Source organism: Limulus polyphemus, unplaced genomic scaffold, assembly GCF_000517525.1.
Source record: "Limulus polyphemus unplaced genomic scaffold, Limulus_polyphemus-2.1.2 Scaffold217, whole genome shotgun sequence".
NCBI lineage: Eukaryota > Metazoa > Arthropoda > Merostomata > Xiphosura > Limulidae > Limulus > Limulus polyphemus.
The window spans coordinates 390,944-406,665 of NW_013665827.1; the positions used below are offsets into that span (position 1 = coordinate 390,944).

The window sequence follows — 15,722 nt, forward strand, 5'->3', positions numbered from 1 at the left end:
TACTTAACCACCACACTTTATATGAATAAGCATACATATCAAATGACTTGGAAATCTAAATAATCATATTTAAACCTGAAGCTGTACTATAACCTACCATGCAATATCTAAAAGTCACCTTGAATTTAATACTACTTCATATGAATTCAAAGTTGCTTCTATCTAAATATAGAGGCCCAAATAAACATGCTAGAGGAACTTAGCACAGACTCTCTCTTCCTTCTGTTATGGAGTTCCATCAGAGCACATTTTTCAGTGTGCAGTTCTAGTTAAATTGACAACTTTCCTATTTCCAAACTATAGGTTACAGGGAGGCAACTGACTGTTAATTTTTACTGTATTATTAATATCATTGAATATAATTTTTTATTTTTACCTTAATACACATATTTCTTTGTTTTGCTTTTTAAACACCAGTACACAATGTAAATAAGATGATTATAATACTATTACTTCTACTACTGTTATATGCTTGAGGGTTTTGGAACTACCTTGACAGAAGCTTTCCTCCATCCAGTAATCTGTTGAACATTATTCTAATAGTAATACCCAATTCCATTTGTTTTAAAGATCATCTGTCCTTTCCACATATTTTTACACTCACTGCACTTCCACCCTCTTTCCGCTATTTCATCCTTCCTTCAGTCTATAATCTATATGCTATTTCACTATTGACATCATTTGGAGATATTATCAGATTACTCAAAAGTGACATATCACCAGCTAGGTGCTCTGCTTTCTCATTGAATGATATGCTGCTGTGGCCTGGAATATAAGTCATCGGATACTCCTTCACATTCCTCAAAGGTTATACCCATGTTCTTTGAATAAAACTTACTTCCGAACTTGGGATGAGGTTTAGGGAAACTATCATGAGGATGATACTATCATAGTATTCACTGTTACTGGTCAACCAGGCAAGTGCACATATACTGCACATTCTGCTCTGAATGAACTGGACTGTCCAATTTTTGCCACTCACTATTCAAATACTACATTTGACTTCTGCTCATGCAGTCATGTCATTCCTGTCTGAACCATCCATTGCTATGATCAATGTTGGTCTCAGCTAATATATACACTCCTTGACTTTAAATGTGTTGACCAGCCCTGACTTTTTCCTTCCCTTCACATCTGGACATACTTAATACCCTTGATGTTTCCTAGTGGACTCACAAACCCATGACCTGACCTGTTTCAGACTATGTATTACTGCTTCATTTGCCTTCTCTCTCTCTCTCTCAAATACTGATACAGTGGGTGAACCATGGTTGTGAAAGTAGTTACTGTAAAGATGTCAAAGTTACATAATCTCTGAAAAGAACCTAAAATCTACTAAAAAGAAGTTTAAGTGAGGGTATTTTCTGCAAAGATTAACTTTTTATTAAAATCTTGAAGTTTCAACAAACTGTAAAAATGTATAGATGGATTCTTTTTAACCTTATGATGCAGTAACCCGCACAAGATTGACATATGTCTTTAAATGATAGCAAAGATTAACATTTTTATACTAACCTGAAGCTGCAGCTAACTGTAAGGGTGTTTGGGTGATCTTATCCTCACTTAATCTTGCTCCACCCTCAACACTTGCCCCCTTTTCCAAAAGAAGCTATAAAAATACATATTTTAACAAACAATAACATTTACTTAATGAGTATAAAGATGGAAACTGACAGATAAAGTCTGTAAAAGTGCAACATAGATATGACTATCATTATAATTGTATGATCTTATATGGAAGCTAAGAAGATCAGACCACAACCAAAAAAGATTTGAGTGAGTGTTGGGAATAATAATGGACACTTGGAAACATATTTCATAACGATACACTGATAAATTTATGGTAGTATAAAAACAAGTTTTACTGGATTTTTTTTTAAGCAAATATAAAATACTAATGCTATAAGACTTGTTTGCTTTTCTTTTGTATTTTCTATAATAATGTACTATACTAATTGTAAGTAGACAAAAACTACAAATATAACATAAAAAGCAAATTAACCAACTCAGTTCAACATATAAATTGCTTCTTATTGATTATTTATTTGCAATTACATATTGATTGTGTTAAAATTAGTACTAGTGCTTTCTTGATCAAAGAAATAGCTAAGTACAATAACATATTGTATGTATCTATTACATTTAGTGGTTACTATGAAACACATTATTATTATTATTACCACTACTATCCATTAGCAAACAAGTTATACTTGTGAATCAAAAACATAAAGTAAAAATACAAATGAAAAAACTGTATCAATTCAAATGAAGTTGATCATTTTCTAAAATCTTCAAGCCTACAAATTAACCACGTAGTGATATTTTTCTGATTGAATTAAAACTATAACGCTGATGTTGATAAATAACCTGTTTCAAACGTTATCTTACTTTAGTGATGGAAAGATGGCCATGGGTTGTAGCATAGGTCAATGCTGTCCAGTGTTGAGTTTCAGGGTTTAAGTTTTGATAATGCCCATTACACAGAGGTGTCTATAGAAAATAAAGAACAAATTTTTATTATTCCAATCATTCTGTTTTATTTTTGAACTTGAAACACATGAGTCCTGCAGAAACTTTTCAAAATGAAGCTTTTGTCTCCTAAGTTAAAATGATAATATTTCAAATTGAAACCAAACTTACAGAATCTATAGTATACTTAAACAAACAACCCTGTTAGAAAATAGGTCCTAACTAATTTTCTTTCATTATTCATGACACAATATAAATCTTGATTAGTTTTTTTTTAACTTGTGCTGTACAAATAGTGCTTGTTTCCCTCACTATGTCACATCATCCATTAAACAAGAAAATATTAGCTAAAATTTATGAAAACTCTGGGATACAAATACAGTTTTGTTTGCTGATTATATTTATAAAATATTTATGAAACAAATCATATATTGGTTCTAAATGAAAATAAAAAAACATACTATATTAGAATTCAAAGATTTTAAAAGTAACTGTTTATTTGGAAGGTGAAAACTGTGTATCATATGTTCACATAAAACAAAACTACCTTAACATCCTACTTTACTTTAACATCTCGATACCTATGTTTCTTTTAACATTATACCACCACAAAGCAACCATTGCAATGGTTACTTATACTATACTATCTCTGAGATAAAGTTACTTCATTATCTATATGTTTCAAGGAGTACATATGCTATTTTGATTTTACAATATTTTGGTATATCACCATCTCTGGCAATGTTACCTTCATTAAGTTTAATAACCTAACAGTTGGCTATTGGCATATATTATATATTACTACTATATACTGCAAAAACATCTATATGACACAGATGTATAAAATTAAAGAGGTCAACATTCATGGGCAAATGCAACATGTTTCTGCCACATAATCCTAACCTGGCCGATTCTGACACCTAAAAAACCATTAAAAAAAACAGAGAAAACCAAAACTGTCTATACCACTGCTTGGGACCTGTAAGAAGGTATCTTTGTACCAAATTGCACGCAAATTGGTCAAAATATATCCAAGAAATGGACTGAAACCTCTAAAATTATTCTTTTGTGACCTTTTGACCTCCATAAAATGACCAAAAATGGACATATCCGATATTCTTTTTATGTATATCTATGGGACCTGTAGAAAAGTATCTTTGTACCAGATCCCATGTAAACTGGCCAAAATATGGCCACATAATTAACATAAAAAACCATAAAATTATGCATTTTTGTGAGCTCCAACATCTCCAAAAATCCAACTTTTTTTGTATATCAATGTGTTGGGCACGTGAAAATGTATATTTATGCCAATGTTCATCGTTATTGCTGTAAGTATGACTGCACAGGAGCCCAAAATATACATTTTGGGGTTGTTTGACCTTTCACCCCATAAAATACTTAAAAAGGACTAAATTAAAAAAAGAGTCTGGGGGTATTCAAGTCAATCCGCCAAGAAATGAAGATCGATTGAAAAGTGTTTGGAAGAAGAAGAAATAGAAAAACAGCACGTCTCTCTGTTGAGACATAATAAAGTTTAAACTTAAAGATATTATTGACGAAACATTTGACAGTAAATATCATTATTACTTTTAACACTTGAAAGTGTGGTATTTCATTATTCTTTCTAGTCCTTGTCCTGTGCGAAAGTACTAGGAAAGCCTTTCCTACCCCAACAGCCTGTGAATAAATATTTGTTTTACTTGAGTTTAAATGTTTGTATTCGAAGCTAAATTCATGCAAGTGAAAGGAATTCAACATTTAGTTGTACAGTAGATAAAAGTTTTTCTTGGGATATTTGTTATGTTTTTGTATATTCATCCCTACCTTGTTTCTAGATTTTTTGGCATTGCCATTCCTACATCATCTTTATTTTTTTCTACTTGTTTCCCCTCTCTTTTCTTTAAACAATACTAATGAATATTTTATAATGAATGGCTGTGAAGGCAGCAGTTTTAACCTGGTGTCATGATTCGTCTTGATAAACATCATGTTTTGAAACGCTATATTGCTTCTGCACTCCCCAAGTTAAAACGTATCATTTCTGTATGTAAATCTTTGCAACGACTTCAAAGTATTGGTGAGCTAGCCCTTCTGACGCCACAATCAGAATAATCAGCAGAACATTTGGCTGTTACATTACTCGCCGGTTCTCTAGTTTAGGAACATTTGGCTGTTACGTTACTCACCGGTTCTCTAGTTTAGCGATGTTTTTAGGCTAAACTAAAGATCTTTATAGCTTTTGAAACCTCGAAAACCTATGTTAGGTGTTTATAATAGTCCCTTAAATTGTTATAAGAGACTTGAGACTACGATGAGCAATACATAATATTCTTCGGCCATTTTTTCCTAGTCCATCCCTACATACTAAGCATTACAATGCTTAATGATAAACAGTTTTTCAAAATTTTAGTACATACTTCTGTACTTAGTAACACGTTCCGGACAAAGAGAATGTGACCAACCTTAAACTCTGTTAGTCTTGCACATTGAGATGTCACATACAATAAGAAGTTTGACCTAAGCCTCGTAAGTTTTCACACCTAGACAATCTGGTAGCTAATTCATAAGTTAATCTTCATGAGTATTTGTGGAAAGAGAGAAGTTTGGGAGACTGGTCTCTCTCTCTCTCTTTCTTCAATTAACGGTGATTACCCAATGACGTAAGTGACGTGACATTCTGAAAGTTCTAATGAAGCTTAGGATCGCAGTAAGATTCTAAACAAAGTTAACTTTTGATCAGAATCACAGTGGTATTTAGTAAGATTGTCTAATTTTCGTCCAGCAGTCAATATAGACAGCCAACTTTCAAAAGATAAAGAATGTGGTTAACGGTGTTTACAGACTCCACAGATTACACCTGTTATGGTAGTCTAGAAAGGCGTTTTTGTTTCTTTTGAAACCTTTACGTCCAGTTTCATTTATTTCTTTTTGAGTCAAACTTATTTACACTTCACATTTCAACCTTCGAATCTCTTGTTTGCAGCTTTAATAATTTACCAGTTGAACCCAGTTAATCTTTACAGTGAAAACACTTTAACGTCTACATCATTTATATCACCATACAGTTAATGTTTACATTTCTATAGCCATACAATTAAACTGAATTTACCTCTGTGTCTATGTTTTAACAAAATACAGTCACACACAAATTACCTCAATGTTAACATCTACTTTAAAAATACACAATAACGAAAGCTACGTCAATGTCAACAATATATGCTTTAAAAATATGCAGTTACACAAAACTACCTCAATGTCAATGTCTGCTTTAAAACACAATAACACAAAACTACCTCAATGTCAACATCTGCTCCTGCATCCAGAAGAATCTGGACCATAGCTTCATCTCCACGGATACAGGCCAACATCAAGGGGGTAAGACCTTGTTCGTTTATTGTATTGATCCTGGTAGGGGGCAGCAGCTGCAAGGCGTGAGGCATCAGGTCCGTGCGACCACTGGTGAGCATACGGAAAGCTAAATCTATTCTCAAGAGACGTGCACACTCTGATTCGTCCATCTGCCTCCTGGCGTAGAGCTTTTCGTCATAGCTCCTAAAAACAAGATACTATAAAAGTTAGTTTTAATACTCATGAACCTCCTGGTGAGTCAGCAGTAAATTTATGGACTTGCAACGTTAAAATCCGGGTTTCGATTCCCCGCAGTGGACAGAGAGCAAATACCTCTTTGTGTAGCTTTGCGCTAGAACAACACCAAAAACAACAAATATTCATAAAGAAGTGATAATTTATAGTATGCAATAAAACATGAAAATAATTTAATGATGACACCAAATATTTAATATTTTTTATGGCTTGTATTAAGTTAAGTCTAGAACTATTGTTGGACAGAGTGTAATATAATAATCAGTTTTTGTTTGGATTAATACACACACAAACACATATCTAATCTCAAATACTTAATATTACAGAAGACATCAAATATATTTTTACTAAATATAGAATTTACTTATCATATCATAAATACAATAAAAGTTAATCAAACCCTATCAATAACCAGTTACTGATGTAGGAATATTTACTCAAAACACCAAACGTTAATGCACTCATGCCAATGTACAACACCCACCCAAAGTGCCTGATAGGACAATCAACTCCTGGTAAGAGAAGCCGGGCAGCCTGTACAACATCGTCGCTATCCACAACCTGACTACGACGATATTCGGCATGCGCTGTTGCCACTTTGACCCACTCAATCAAAGGAGGTAGCACAAGATATGGTCTACAAAGATAAAACAAATTGAAGTTTTGAATATTTAAACCTATACTGGTCACAAGTATTGGTATTTATTAGTGTTAAAATTACTTTAAAAGCTATTTTTATTCTCTTTAAATTCTCTGAATGAATGCTATAACTACAATACCTCATACATTTTAACGAGCTGAATAAAGCTGGCATCGCAATAATGAGTGTGAATATGTTTAAATGCTGAAATCTAAAGCAAACTAAGCCTACTTTATGTTCTCTAATATACTGTGTCAAACTTTGTTGCCTTCCAGTGATACAGCTGTAAGTCTGCGGACTTGTAACGCTAAAAACTTAGTTTCGCTACCCGTGGTAGGCACAGCACAGATAATACGTTGTGTTTAACTGCAAATAAACCTTGTTATTCATCGTCAGTATTTCACCCTCTCACAACCACTTTTTACATCATACAAACAAAAAGTTGAAAACATCTGCTTTCATTCTTTTACATACTATTTTTTACTTGATAATTTGTCCAGTTAGCCGAGAACACACAACTATATTAACTTTCTTGATCAGCAAGTTATTTTTTATTCAAATGCCTTCTCTTAGAAAAACCCTCTTAAGATTTCCTATAGGCCCACTACACCTGTTTTTCTTTCTACAACTGTTGTGTAGTAGTGTCAATCTATTATATAAACTGTTTCTTGTGGTAACTTTAAAAGATAGTGTTATTCCGCTAACATGTTAGTTAATTACTCTTAGTAATTATGTAAAACAAGTTTACCCACACAGTTCATTGTTGTAATGTATTTGACACACGTGAACATTGGTTAAGCTACGATCATGCCTGCCTACCAAAGGATGCTGTGCGATAGTCTACTAAAAAAATCTGTGCTAGCATATCAGACAGTTCTGTGCTACTTTACTAAAGAATGCTGTGAATAATAATAAGAAAAGGGATCAATTCAAAGAATATAAGGTTGTTATAAGTATATTCTAATAATACCCACTTTTTATCTGTCCTGAAGATGCACGCGTATCTCACAATCTAAATACGCATGTGCGCGCACTTATTTCAACGTATGTAAATATATTTTACCAGACATTATTCACAACAACGTATTAATAGCTTATCAAATAGGTCTAACAATTGGTCGTAGAATAACATTATAAGATTATTTATTGATACTATTAAATACGGTAAAGTTTAGCATTAATTAAACTGAAACAAAAAGTACACAAATTACAGTGTTAATTTATCTCTTTATCCGATATAACCTGTACTTAATAAAGGCCTAACTACTGTTTGGCCTAAGATAAATGGACTTACAGCTTTCGGTGTCTGCGATAAAAAATCTTTTCTATCATTCTAGAAATTCTGTACTTAAAGAAGTACTGTTGAAATAAAGACATTAATTTAACAGCAAATGTTTTATAGGTCTCTGCTAGTCCATATTGAATAAACATAATATAAAATAATTAATATAATCTTGCTGAATTAGACTTCTAGAGCTCTGAGCTTAGTCACCATTACGAAAAAATAATGATTAAGCTTCTGTTTCATACAGCAGCCTTGTAGGAAAACGTGTGGACCTAAATTATAAATATAAGACATGAACTGTTTTGGGGGAGTTGTATATACTCTTAAATAAATAATCAGGCTAAATCAATATCTGAAACTAGTGAAGAGGAGACGAAATGTGTTTTGGAAAGCTGTGGATTCTGTTAAATAAATAACAAGGCTGAATCAATACCTTAAACTGGGGAAAAGATGGAGCCGAAAAGTGTTTTTTAGGACTTGTGGATACTGTTAAATAAATAACCAGGCTAAATCAGTGCCTAAAACTGGTAGAAGAGGGTGACAAAATGTGTTTTGGAGAATTGTGGATACTGTTCAATAAACAACCAGGTTAAATCAATACCAAAAAGTAAAGAAGCTTCAACAAATTGTTTTAATTAAATGTGGAGCTTACAAACCGTCGTGACTCATTTCTCACTACGTCTGTGAGCTACGAGTCAATCCCAAAAAGAGTTCGGTTGGAAGTCCACAAGGTAGTACCGAAAATTTTTGATTGCACTAAGCCTCAAATCTAGGTAGTAGTCATACGTAATACAAAAACCAATAGGTAAACAATTTCAACAAGACGTTTACTTTTTATATTTGTATCCACACCTTTCATAGACTAGTTCCTGGACAGCAGTTTTGGAACAGGAATGTTCCAACTGAGAACAGCGCATGTAGTAGTACAGATTATGGAGTGCACCTGGGCCCCAGGCTACGCTCTGCTTGCTAGCTGCAACTCCTGTCATTCTGGCCTGGTACTGCACAACCCGACCCAAGAGATCTCCTACGAATAAAAATATGCATACAGTTGTGTGAACAAATTCTGTACACTTAACACACATACGTAAACACTAAATAGTATAATGTTTTCAGACATACTTTACATTTCTTAGTAATATAAAAAGTTGTAGACGTTTTGGCAACATGGTTGTATTTTTGTATAGTGAAAAACATTCTTCAATTCTATGGAGCTCTAATGATATTAGGCATTCTAATTACGACAGCAAGACAAAATCGAATACTACACAGCATAAGATGATGCATCTTTAGAAAATATTTCTGCACTTATGTTGACCAGCAAATGACACTAAGTTACATGAAAGCAAAATAATAAATCTTTGGAACGTAGATCAAAAGATCTACTTCGTTCCACAGCAGTGAACCAGAATGTGTTCTCATAAGTTACGAAATGTGTCATGTTGAAATTATGCAAGTTTCCACTACGAACCCTTGGTATATTGCAACTTTTTGATTCACTTCTGCTGGACTCTGTCAGGTCGAATTACAACGCAGACAAAAAACTGTACAGATATCATTAATTTTTTTAAAACTCCCAAAACTAAGTTAGCTTCAAAATGAAAATACAACTTCCACTCTGAATAACCAAGCGTTAGTGTATTATTTGGGATTAATAAATTCCATGGCCTAGGTTTACGTTTAATACTATTTTAAATTGAAAAATTGCCAAAATTGTTTTCCCTTAAGTGTCTTTGACCTAAACTGACACGAAAGCAAGATGATATGAACTATTTGTAGCATAGTCTCAACTACACTCAAATGCTAATTTATAACGACATACTTGATTATCTGCTCCCTTACACTTAAAAACAAAATACGAGTTATTATATTTTCATGTGAACAAAAAAGCGAGTGATTAATAAAAAAATCAACACAACAGGTCATAGAATTTCATATAACACATTGGGCACTTTCTACGTCTGTTAGATCCTCTTAGCCAGATAGTTTGTGAGTTAGTCATTTTATGCACACACCTTAGAAAGTACTTTTAAGTACGGTAGTCCGTGGGATCGACAAGGATTCCAAATAATTCACGCGCCAGAAAACCACCCTATCGAATTTTAAAGCGAAAAACCTACCATCCAAAGTATTGGTTACGATATATTATGCGCATATATATACTAATAGCAATTCAAAATTTTCTAAAACTGCAACTTTTTAGTCTACTACCTACGTGCCTGATCACGTCAGCGGGGATAGCGCCTGGATGGCTCGGACTATCGCTACAATATTTCATCACTTTTAGGTATCCACTTTTGACATTCCAATGAAAATATATATATATATATATATATATACAGGTATAATATAAATGGTAAGCATATCATACATAGACTTAAATATCTTTTCATCCCAGTTCAACCCAATGGATGGCGCTACATATCGATGGATAGACAAGCGACAGTTTCTAAAGATAAAGTATATACTTTATACAGGTATAACATAAAAAGTAAACAAGCTATAGTATTAAAAATTGTGAATTTTAAAATGAAGTGGGGATCCTGCTCTAAAAAGTAATGAAACAAGACTGTTAAAAATTATGAATTTTAAAATTAAGTAGAGATCCTGCTATAAAAAGTCATGAAATAAGAGTGTTGAAAAATTATGAATTTTAAAATAAAGTAGGGATCCTGCTATAAAAAATTAATGAGACAAGAATTAAAACCACAATCACAAATTTATAAAATTTAATCCTTACTTTGGCCTACAAATAAGTGTTTAAAACTGCTAAAGTAGGGATTAAATTTTGTAAATTTGTAATTATGGTTTAAAATCTTGTTTCTTTACTTGTTATAGTAGGATCCCTATTTCATTTTGAAATTCATAATGTGCTTCACTGTACCTAGTTCAGAAATACTTCCAACACACGTCGTCAGAAGACTATGTTCTGTTGATTTTGAGGAGGGCCTGGGTTGCTCTTCAGGTTGATGAAGTTGAGATGAACTGTTGGACCTACTACCATTTTCAAACTGCCCTGGCCATCTTGGAAGTGAGAGAGCTCCTAAGAAATACATAAGTCCTCTATAAAGAACAGCCACAGACGGTTCATGTTAGGCTAAAGAGAACTAGGAATTAATCGTCTTATTTCAATTATTTCTCAAGGAACTGGATTGTTTTGGTTATCGAAAACATACTAATAAATGGCTTTGCAACTTGATAATCATCTGAAGTATTATGAAGATCTCAATAATGACATGAATGAATGAAAAAAAACCTTAAGTGGAATACTGGATGACCTAACTGTTACACACAGTGTAATGTACAAACCCTGAGTTAACTTTCTTACACTTAGCGTCGAACCAGTAAAATACGACAGTAGTTTTCTATTGAAAGCTGTTTGACACATTTGAAACTCGCTGGTTCAGTGGATTATTAAATGGAATTTCATTTGCATTTTTAAACTTTCAAAGCTTTTAGTAAATTCGTTAACTGTTATTGTTTCAGGGTTTTATGACTCAAAAAATAATCAAGTGAAATTATCTAAAGGGAAATTTTAAGTGTATATATAAAAGGACAAATAAGAATATTGAATACAGTTAAAAATGCCTATGGCCCGGCAAAAATTAAAGTATCTAGTTGGTCAGTGTCGCCGTTTTCAGTAGCACTGCTCAATGTCAAGGGGACACCACAAGCTAAATTGTGTCTAAAAGTAGAATGTAAGCAATGGTGACTTGAGTGTCACACTTCTCACACTTCGGCATGTCACCCCCTTACAGGAGAAAATGGTGAGTCAAAGGACTTTGGCCAATGTGGAGCCTTGTCGTGACAACTTCCTCCATCCGCTACAGCTCAAACTAGATGGTTAATCATTAATGGTAACTTTCACCTGGAAAAGCTTGTTGTACCATTTCTCACCCCAAGTTCTTTACCAAGTGACAAGAAACCTTGCTCTGGTGGCAAGGTTTCAACTCCGCATATGGTATAGGCAAAGGTTCAGTATTATTAGTGTAGGTAGATTTGGCTGCAGTGTCAGCAAGCTCATTCCTAAAGATACAAAAAACTAAGTGAATCGGTATAGACGGTATAGTTGGTGTACCACTCAGCTTCTATGAAACTAGATCAAATGAGACTGCATATAACTCTACAGTGAACATAGACTCTCTAGAGTATATCCTGTGAGCAACAACAGAATTGCAGCAAATAACAATAAAGCCCACAGTCACATGATTTTGAGCCACCTGTAAAAACCAGTACAGAAGAATGACTCAGGTGATAGACCAATCAATGGGTTCTGCAATGTTATATATACTGGCGAAAAAGCAAAGTTCCCCCACCCCATGGCATGAAAACATAGTACCAGGTGGGAAGCTGTAGCAGTAATTTGAACTTAGAAGCATATTGCAAAGAGAGCTGCAACTACTGAATGTGAAATTTCATAAGTCTTCGTGCAAGAACTCTAAACTGGTGAAATCTGGAGTCATAGCTCCTGATGATGCACAGAGTCTAATGTCTTCAATGCAGAATTTCTATCCAAGGTGTAGACCAGAAATCCATATCCCTGCTTCAGTCACATAAGGGCACGATAGATTTCAAGCATAAAGCATCTATCCACTTCACGAAATTTGGGCGATATAGCACAAATAATTTCCTTGTCTTTGTACACTTTATTTTGATATTATTGTCAAAGAGAAATCCTAGTAAATTAGTCTTGGTTATCAGAAGAATCTGTTTACCTCTCATGTAAGAACTTTGGAATATGGTACAATCTGCATTGATGACAGAAACAAACGCTAACCGGACTTTTCTTATGATTAAATATAAAATTGTTTACAGTGGTCCATTATTGTAGTTTATCGAGGGCAGTTTGAACTGCTGCCGGACATAACTTATCTTCGATAACTAACAAGACATCTGAAATTCTTAAAAATAAATTGCTGCTTACAATTGTTGAGGGGAAGATCAGAATAGTATTGATCTCATTCAGACTTAAAATAATATAACTACTAAAATGTTTCAAATACAAATGGTACGGCTTCCACTTGAAAACAACACTTTACAAGTACTGGTTTCAACGTCATCTTCAGGAGTTACAAGACCCTTACAAACCATACTTTACTTTTACCCCCTTTTCGCATTGCTTTACTATTATTTACATATTTCCTTGGTCTACTTTTTTTAATATAATTATTATATCTCCCCATATATCAACATATTGACTTGCGGGCCCTTCGTCTCTATTTAATACTTTATTATTTCTAATGTTTCTCTAATATTTAATGCTCTAATACTACGAGGTTGAGACAAAATTAAACTTTTTTCACTTAATATTGTATGTTGTTAGTTTTTACATATTCGGCTATAACTGAGTTTTCTATTTTATTATTTCTTATATAACCTTTATTTTCTTGCAATCTGTATTTTAAATTTCTTCTAGTTTGACCAATATAAATACCACCACGTTCACATTCTATCTTGTAAATACCCGTTTTATCTGTTAATTCTATCTTGTCTATCATGTCTTTTATCTTATATAATTGACTTGTTATACCTGTAACATAAGGTAAACTTAAAGTTTCTTTTTTGTTTTTTTCATAAACAGATCTTAATGTGGTATTTGTAACTGTGTTTACACCTCTGTTAAATTTCTCAAGTGCTTTGTCTACTATATTTGGTTCAAATCCCCTATCAATAACTATAGTTTTTTTCATAAACAGATCTTAATGTGGTATTTGTAACTGTGTTTACACCTCTGTTAAATTTCTCAAGTGCTTTGTCTACTATGTTTGGTTCAAATCCCCTATCAATAGCTATATGTTTAATTAATAACAATTCGTTATTTACATATTCCTGAACATATCTTTAAAGCTGTATAAACATACGTGTTAAATGCAGAGATTTTTTGTGTTTTTATATGACATGATGCCTTGTCTGGAGGCATAACAACATGAAATGGTTTTCTATAAACTGGTGTTTCAAAGTTACCTTCCGTTTCTCTTGTAAATAGTAAGTCTGAAATTTTAGTGCTATTATTTTCTTCAATTTCATGCGTAAATTGAATGGATGGTTCTTTACTATTTAAATAACTAGAAAATTCTTGTAGTTTACGGTTGCCATGTCACCACACTAAGAAAGTGTCATCTACATATCTTATACAAACTTCTGGTTTAAATTTAGCATTATTTAACGCTTCATTTTAAAAACTATCCATGTAAAGGTCACATAACAACGGTGACAAGGGGGATCCCATAGATAAACCCTCTTTGTGTTTATAGTCATTTTGGTTAACTTGTAAAAAATGGAATTTCTACACATACTCGTGTTAATTTCAATATGTACATAATTTTAACTGCTGGTATTCTGTTTTCTATTAATTTATTCTCAAAACATCTAATCGCGTCATCTAGTGGTGTTTTAGTAAACAACGATATTACATCAAATGATATAAGTAGATCTTCCTTTTCTAATTTTATGTTTTTGATCTTCTCTACAAATTATATAGAATTTTTGACTTTATATTTGTTCTTATCTCTCAAAAAAGAATACTTTCGTGTTATAAACTTTGCTATTTCACAAGATGATGTACCTATACTTGATACTATGGGTCTAGATGATGTACCTATACTTGATACTATGGGTCTAAAACTGTTATTGTTTTTATGTATTTTTGGTACTACATAAAACCTTGAGGAGTTAGAATTAGACTATTTTTAACACTAGTCTTTAGTTTTTCATGATATTTGGTTATTATTAAGCTTTTTTTATATATACTTTCTTTCAACATGTCTTCTTCTCCCTTATCACTTTTGTTAAGTATTACGGTTTGTCCCCCTTTATCTGTTTATTTAATACTCGCCAAGAAAGCAAAGAAAAGAAAGAATGAATATACAAATCAGAAATCAAGATACAGGAACGTAAAGAGATGGTAATACAGTAACTGAGTGATCTGTACATAATTTATTTTATTAATTTTTTTCTTAAAAAAGCCACGGGTGCCAGCCTACTGCTATTCTTCTCTTAGTGCAAAGCTAGACAATGTTGCAAATACGTGGGTGAATGTTTGGATCTCGGAGAAAGGATGCTGTAAAAGCAGACCCTTCAACAAAATGCTCCCTCACCACCAACAGGGACCCATGTTAGACAGAAAACTCATTAATATACACTATATTATAAGTATTCTTCCTAGCAAATATTCGAAAATATATTATTGCATAATATTTTCCGCAATTCTGCACAGGGGGTTAAAACAGAATCTAGTGCTACAACTGATTTTTCTAATTTCATTATTAATATTTAAGTATAAGAAACTTCGATATTTAACAACTTTCTCAGGTTTTTTAACAAGTCCGTAATGCCTCACTTGTGATACAAAACATAAATAACAGTTTCTTTTAAGAATCCTGAATAGACAAAAAAGGGGGTGCTGTCTCTTCCCTGTCACAAGCAGACTTAAAATGAAAACTAATCTACATAAAAGCCAGCGTGTCTCACGTCACGCTTGATTTCTCGAAATAGGAGGAGTCATAAAAGCCAAAATGCGTTTATCCAGATAGAATAGTTCGATTACTGTCTGCCTATTACGATTTTAGTGACGGGGGTGCAAGGGGCCCGTGAGGGTGAGTGCGTGCCGTGAAACCTTAGAAGTGTAGTGAGTGTTGGTATAATAAGCCTAAAGTAAAGACGTAGTGTGGGATCACCTAGCCTAGAGTCAAGTATATAATATTTATCAAGAAAATAAAATAT

The 15,722-nt window shown here is 33.2% G+C and overlaps 1 protein-coding gene across 2 annotated transcripts in view; it reads right to left on the reverse strand.

Moving 5' to 3' along the window:
- LOC106478495 (ankyrin repeat and BTB/POZ domain-containing protein 2-like) overlaps positions 1 to 15,722 on the reverse strand; it is a 112,094-nt gene that overhangs the window by 8,195 nt on the left and 88,177 nt on the right. For both annotated transcript variants that reach the window (XM_022382107.1, XM_022382108.1), the window contains 6 exons: positions 10,885 to 11,043; positions 8,853 to 9,027; positions 6,560 to 6,712; positions 5,766 to 6,024; positions 2,389 to 2,490; positions 1,516 to 1,609 (listed from right to left, as the gene is read on the reverse strand). In XM_022382107.1, coding sequence (XP_022237815.1) covers positions 1,516 to 1,609; positions 2,389 to 2,490; positions 5,766 to 6,024; positions 6,560 to 6,712; positions 8,853 to 9,027; positions 10,885 to 11,043 — 942 coding nt within the window. The remainder of the gene's footprint in view (positions 1 to 1,515; positions 1,610 to 2,388; positions 2,491 to 5,765; positions 6,025 to 6,559; positions 6,713 to 8,852; positions 9,028 to 10,884; positions 11,044 to 15,722) is intronic.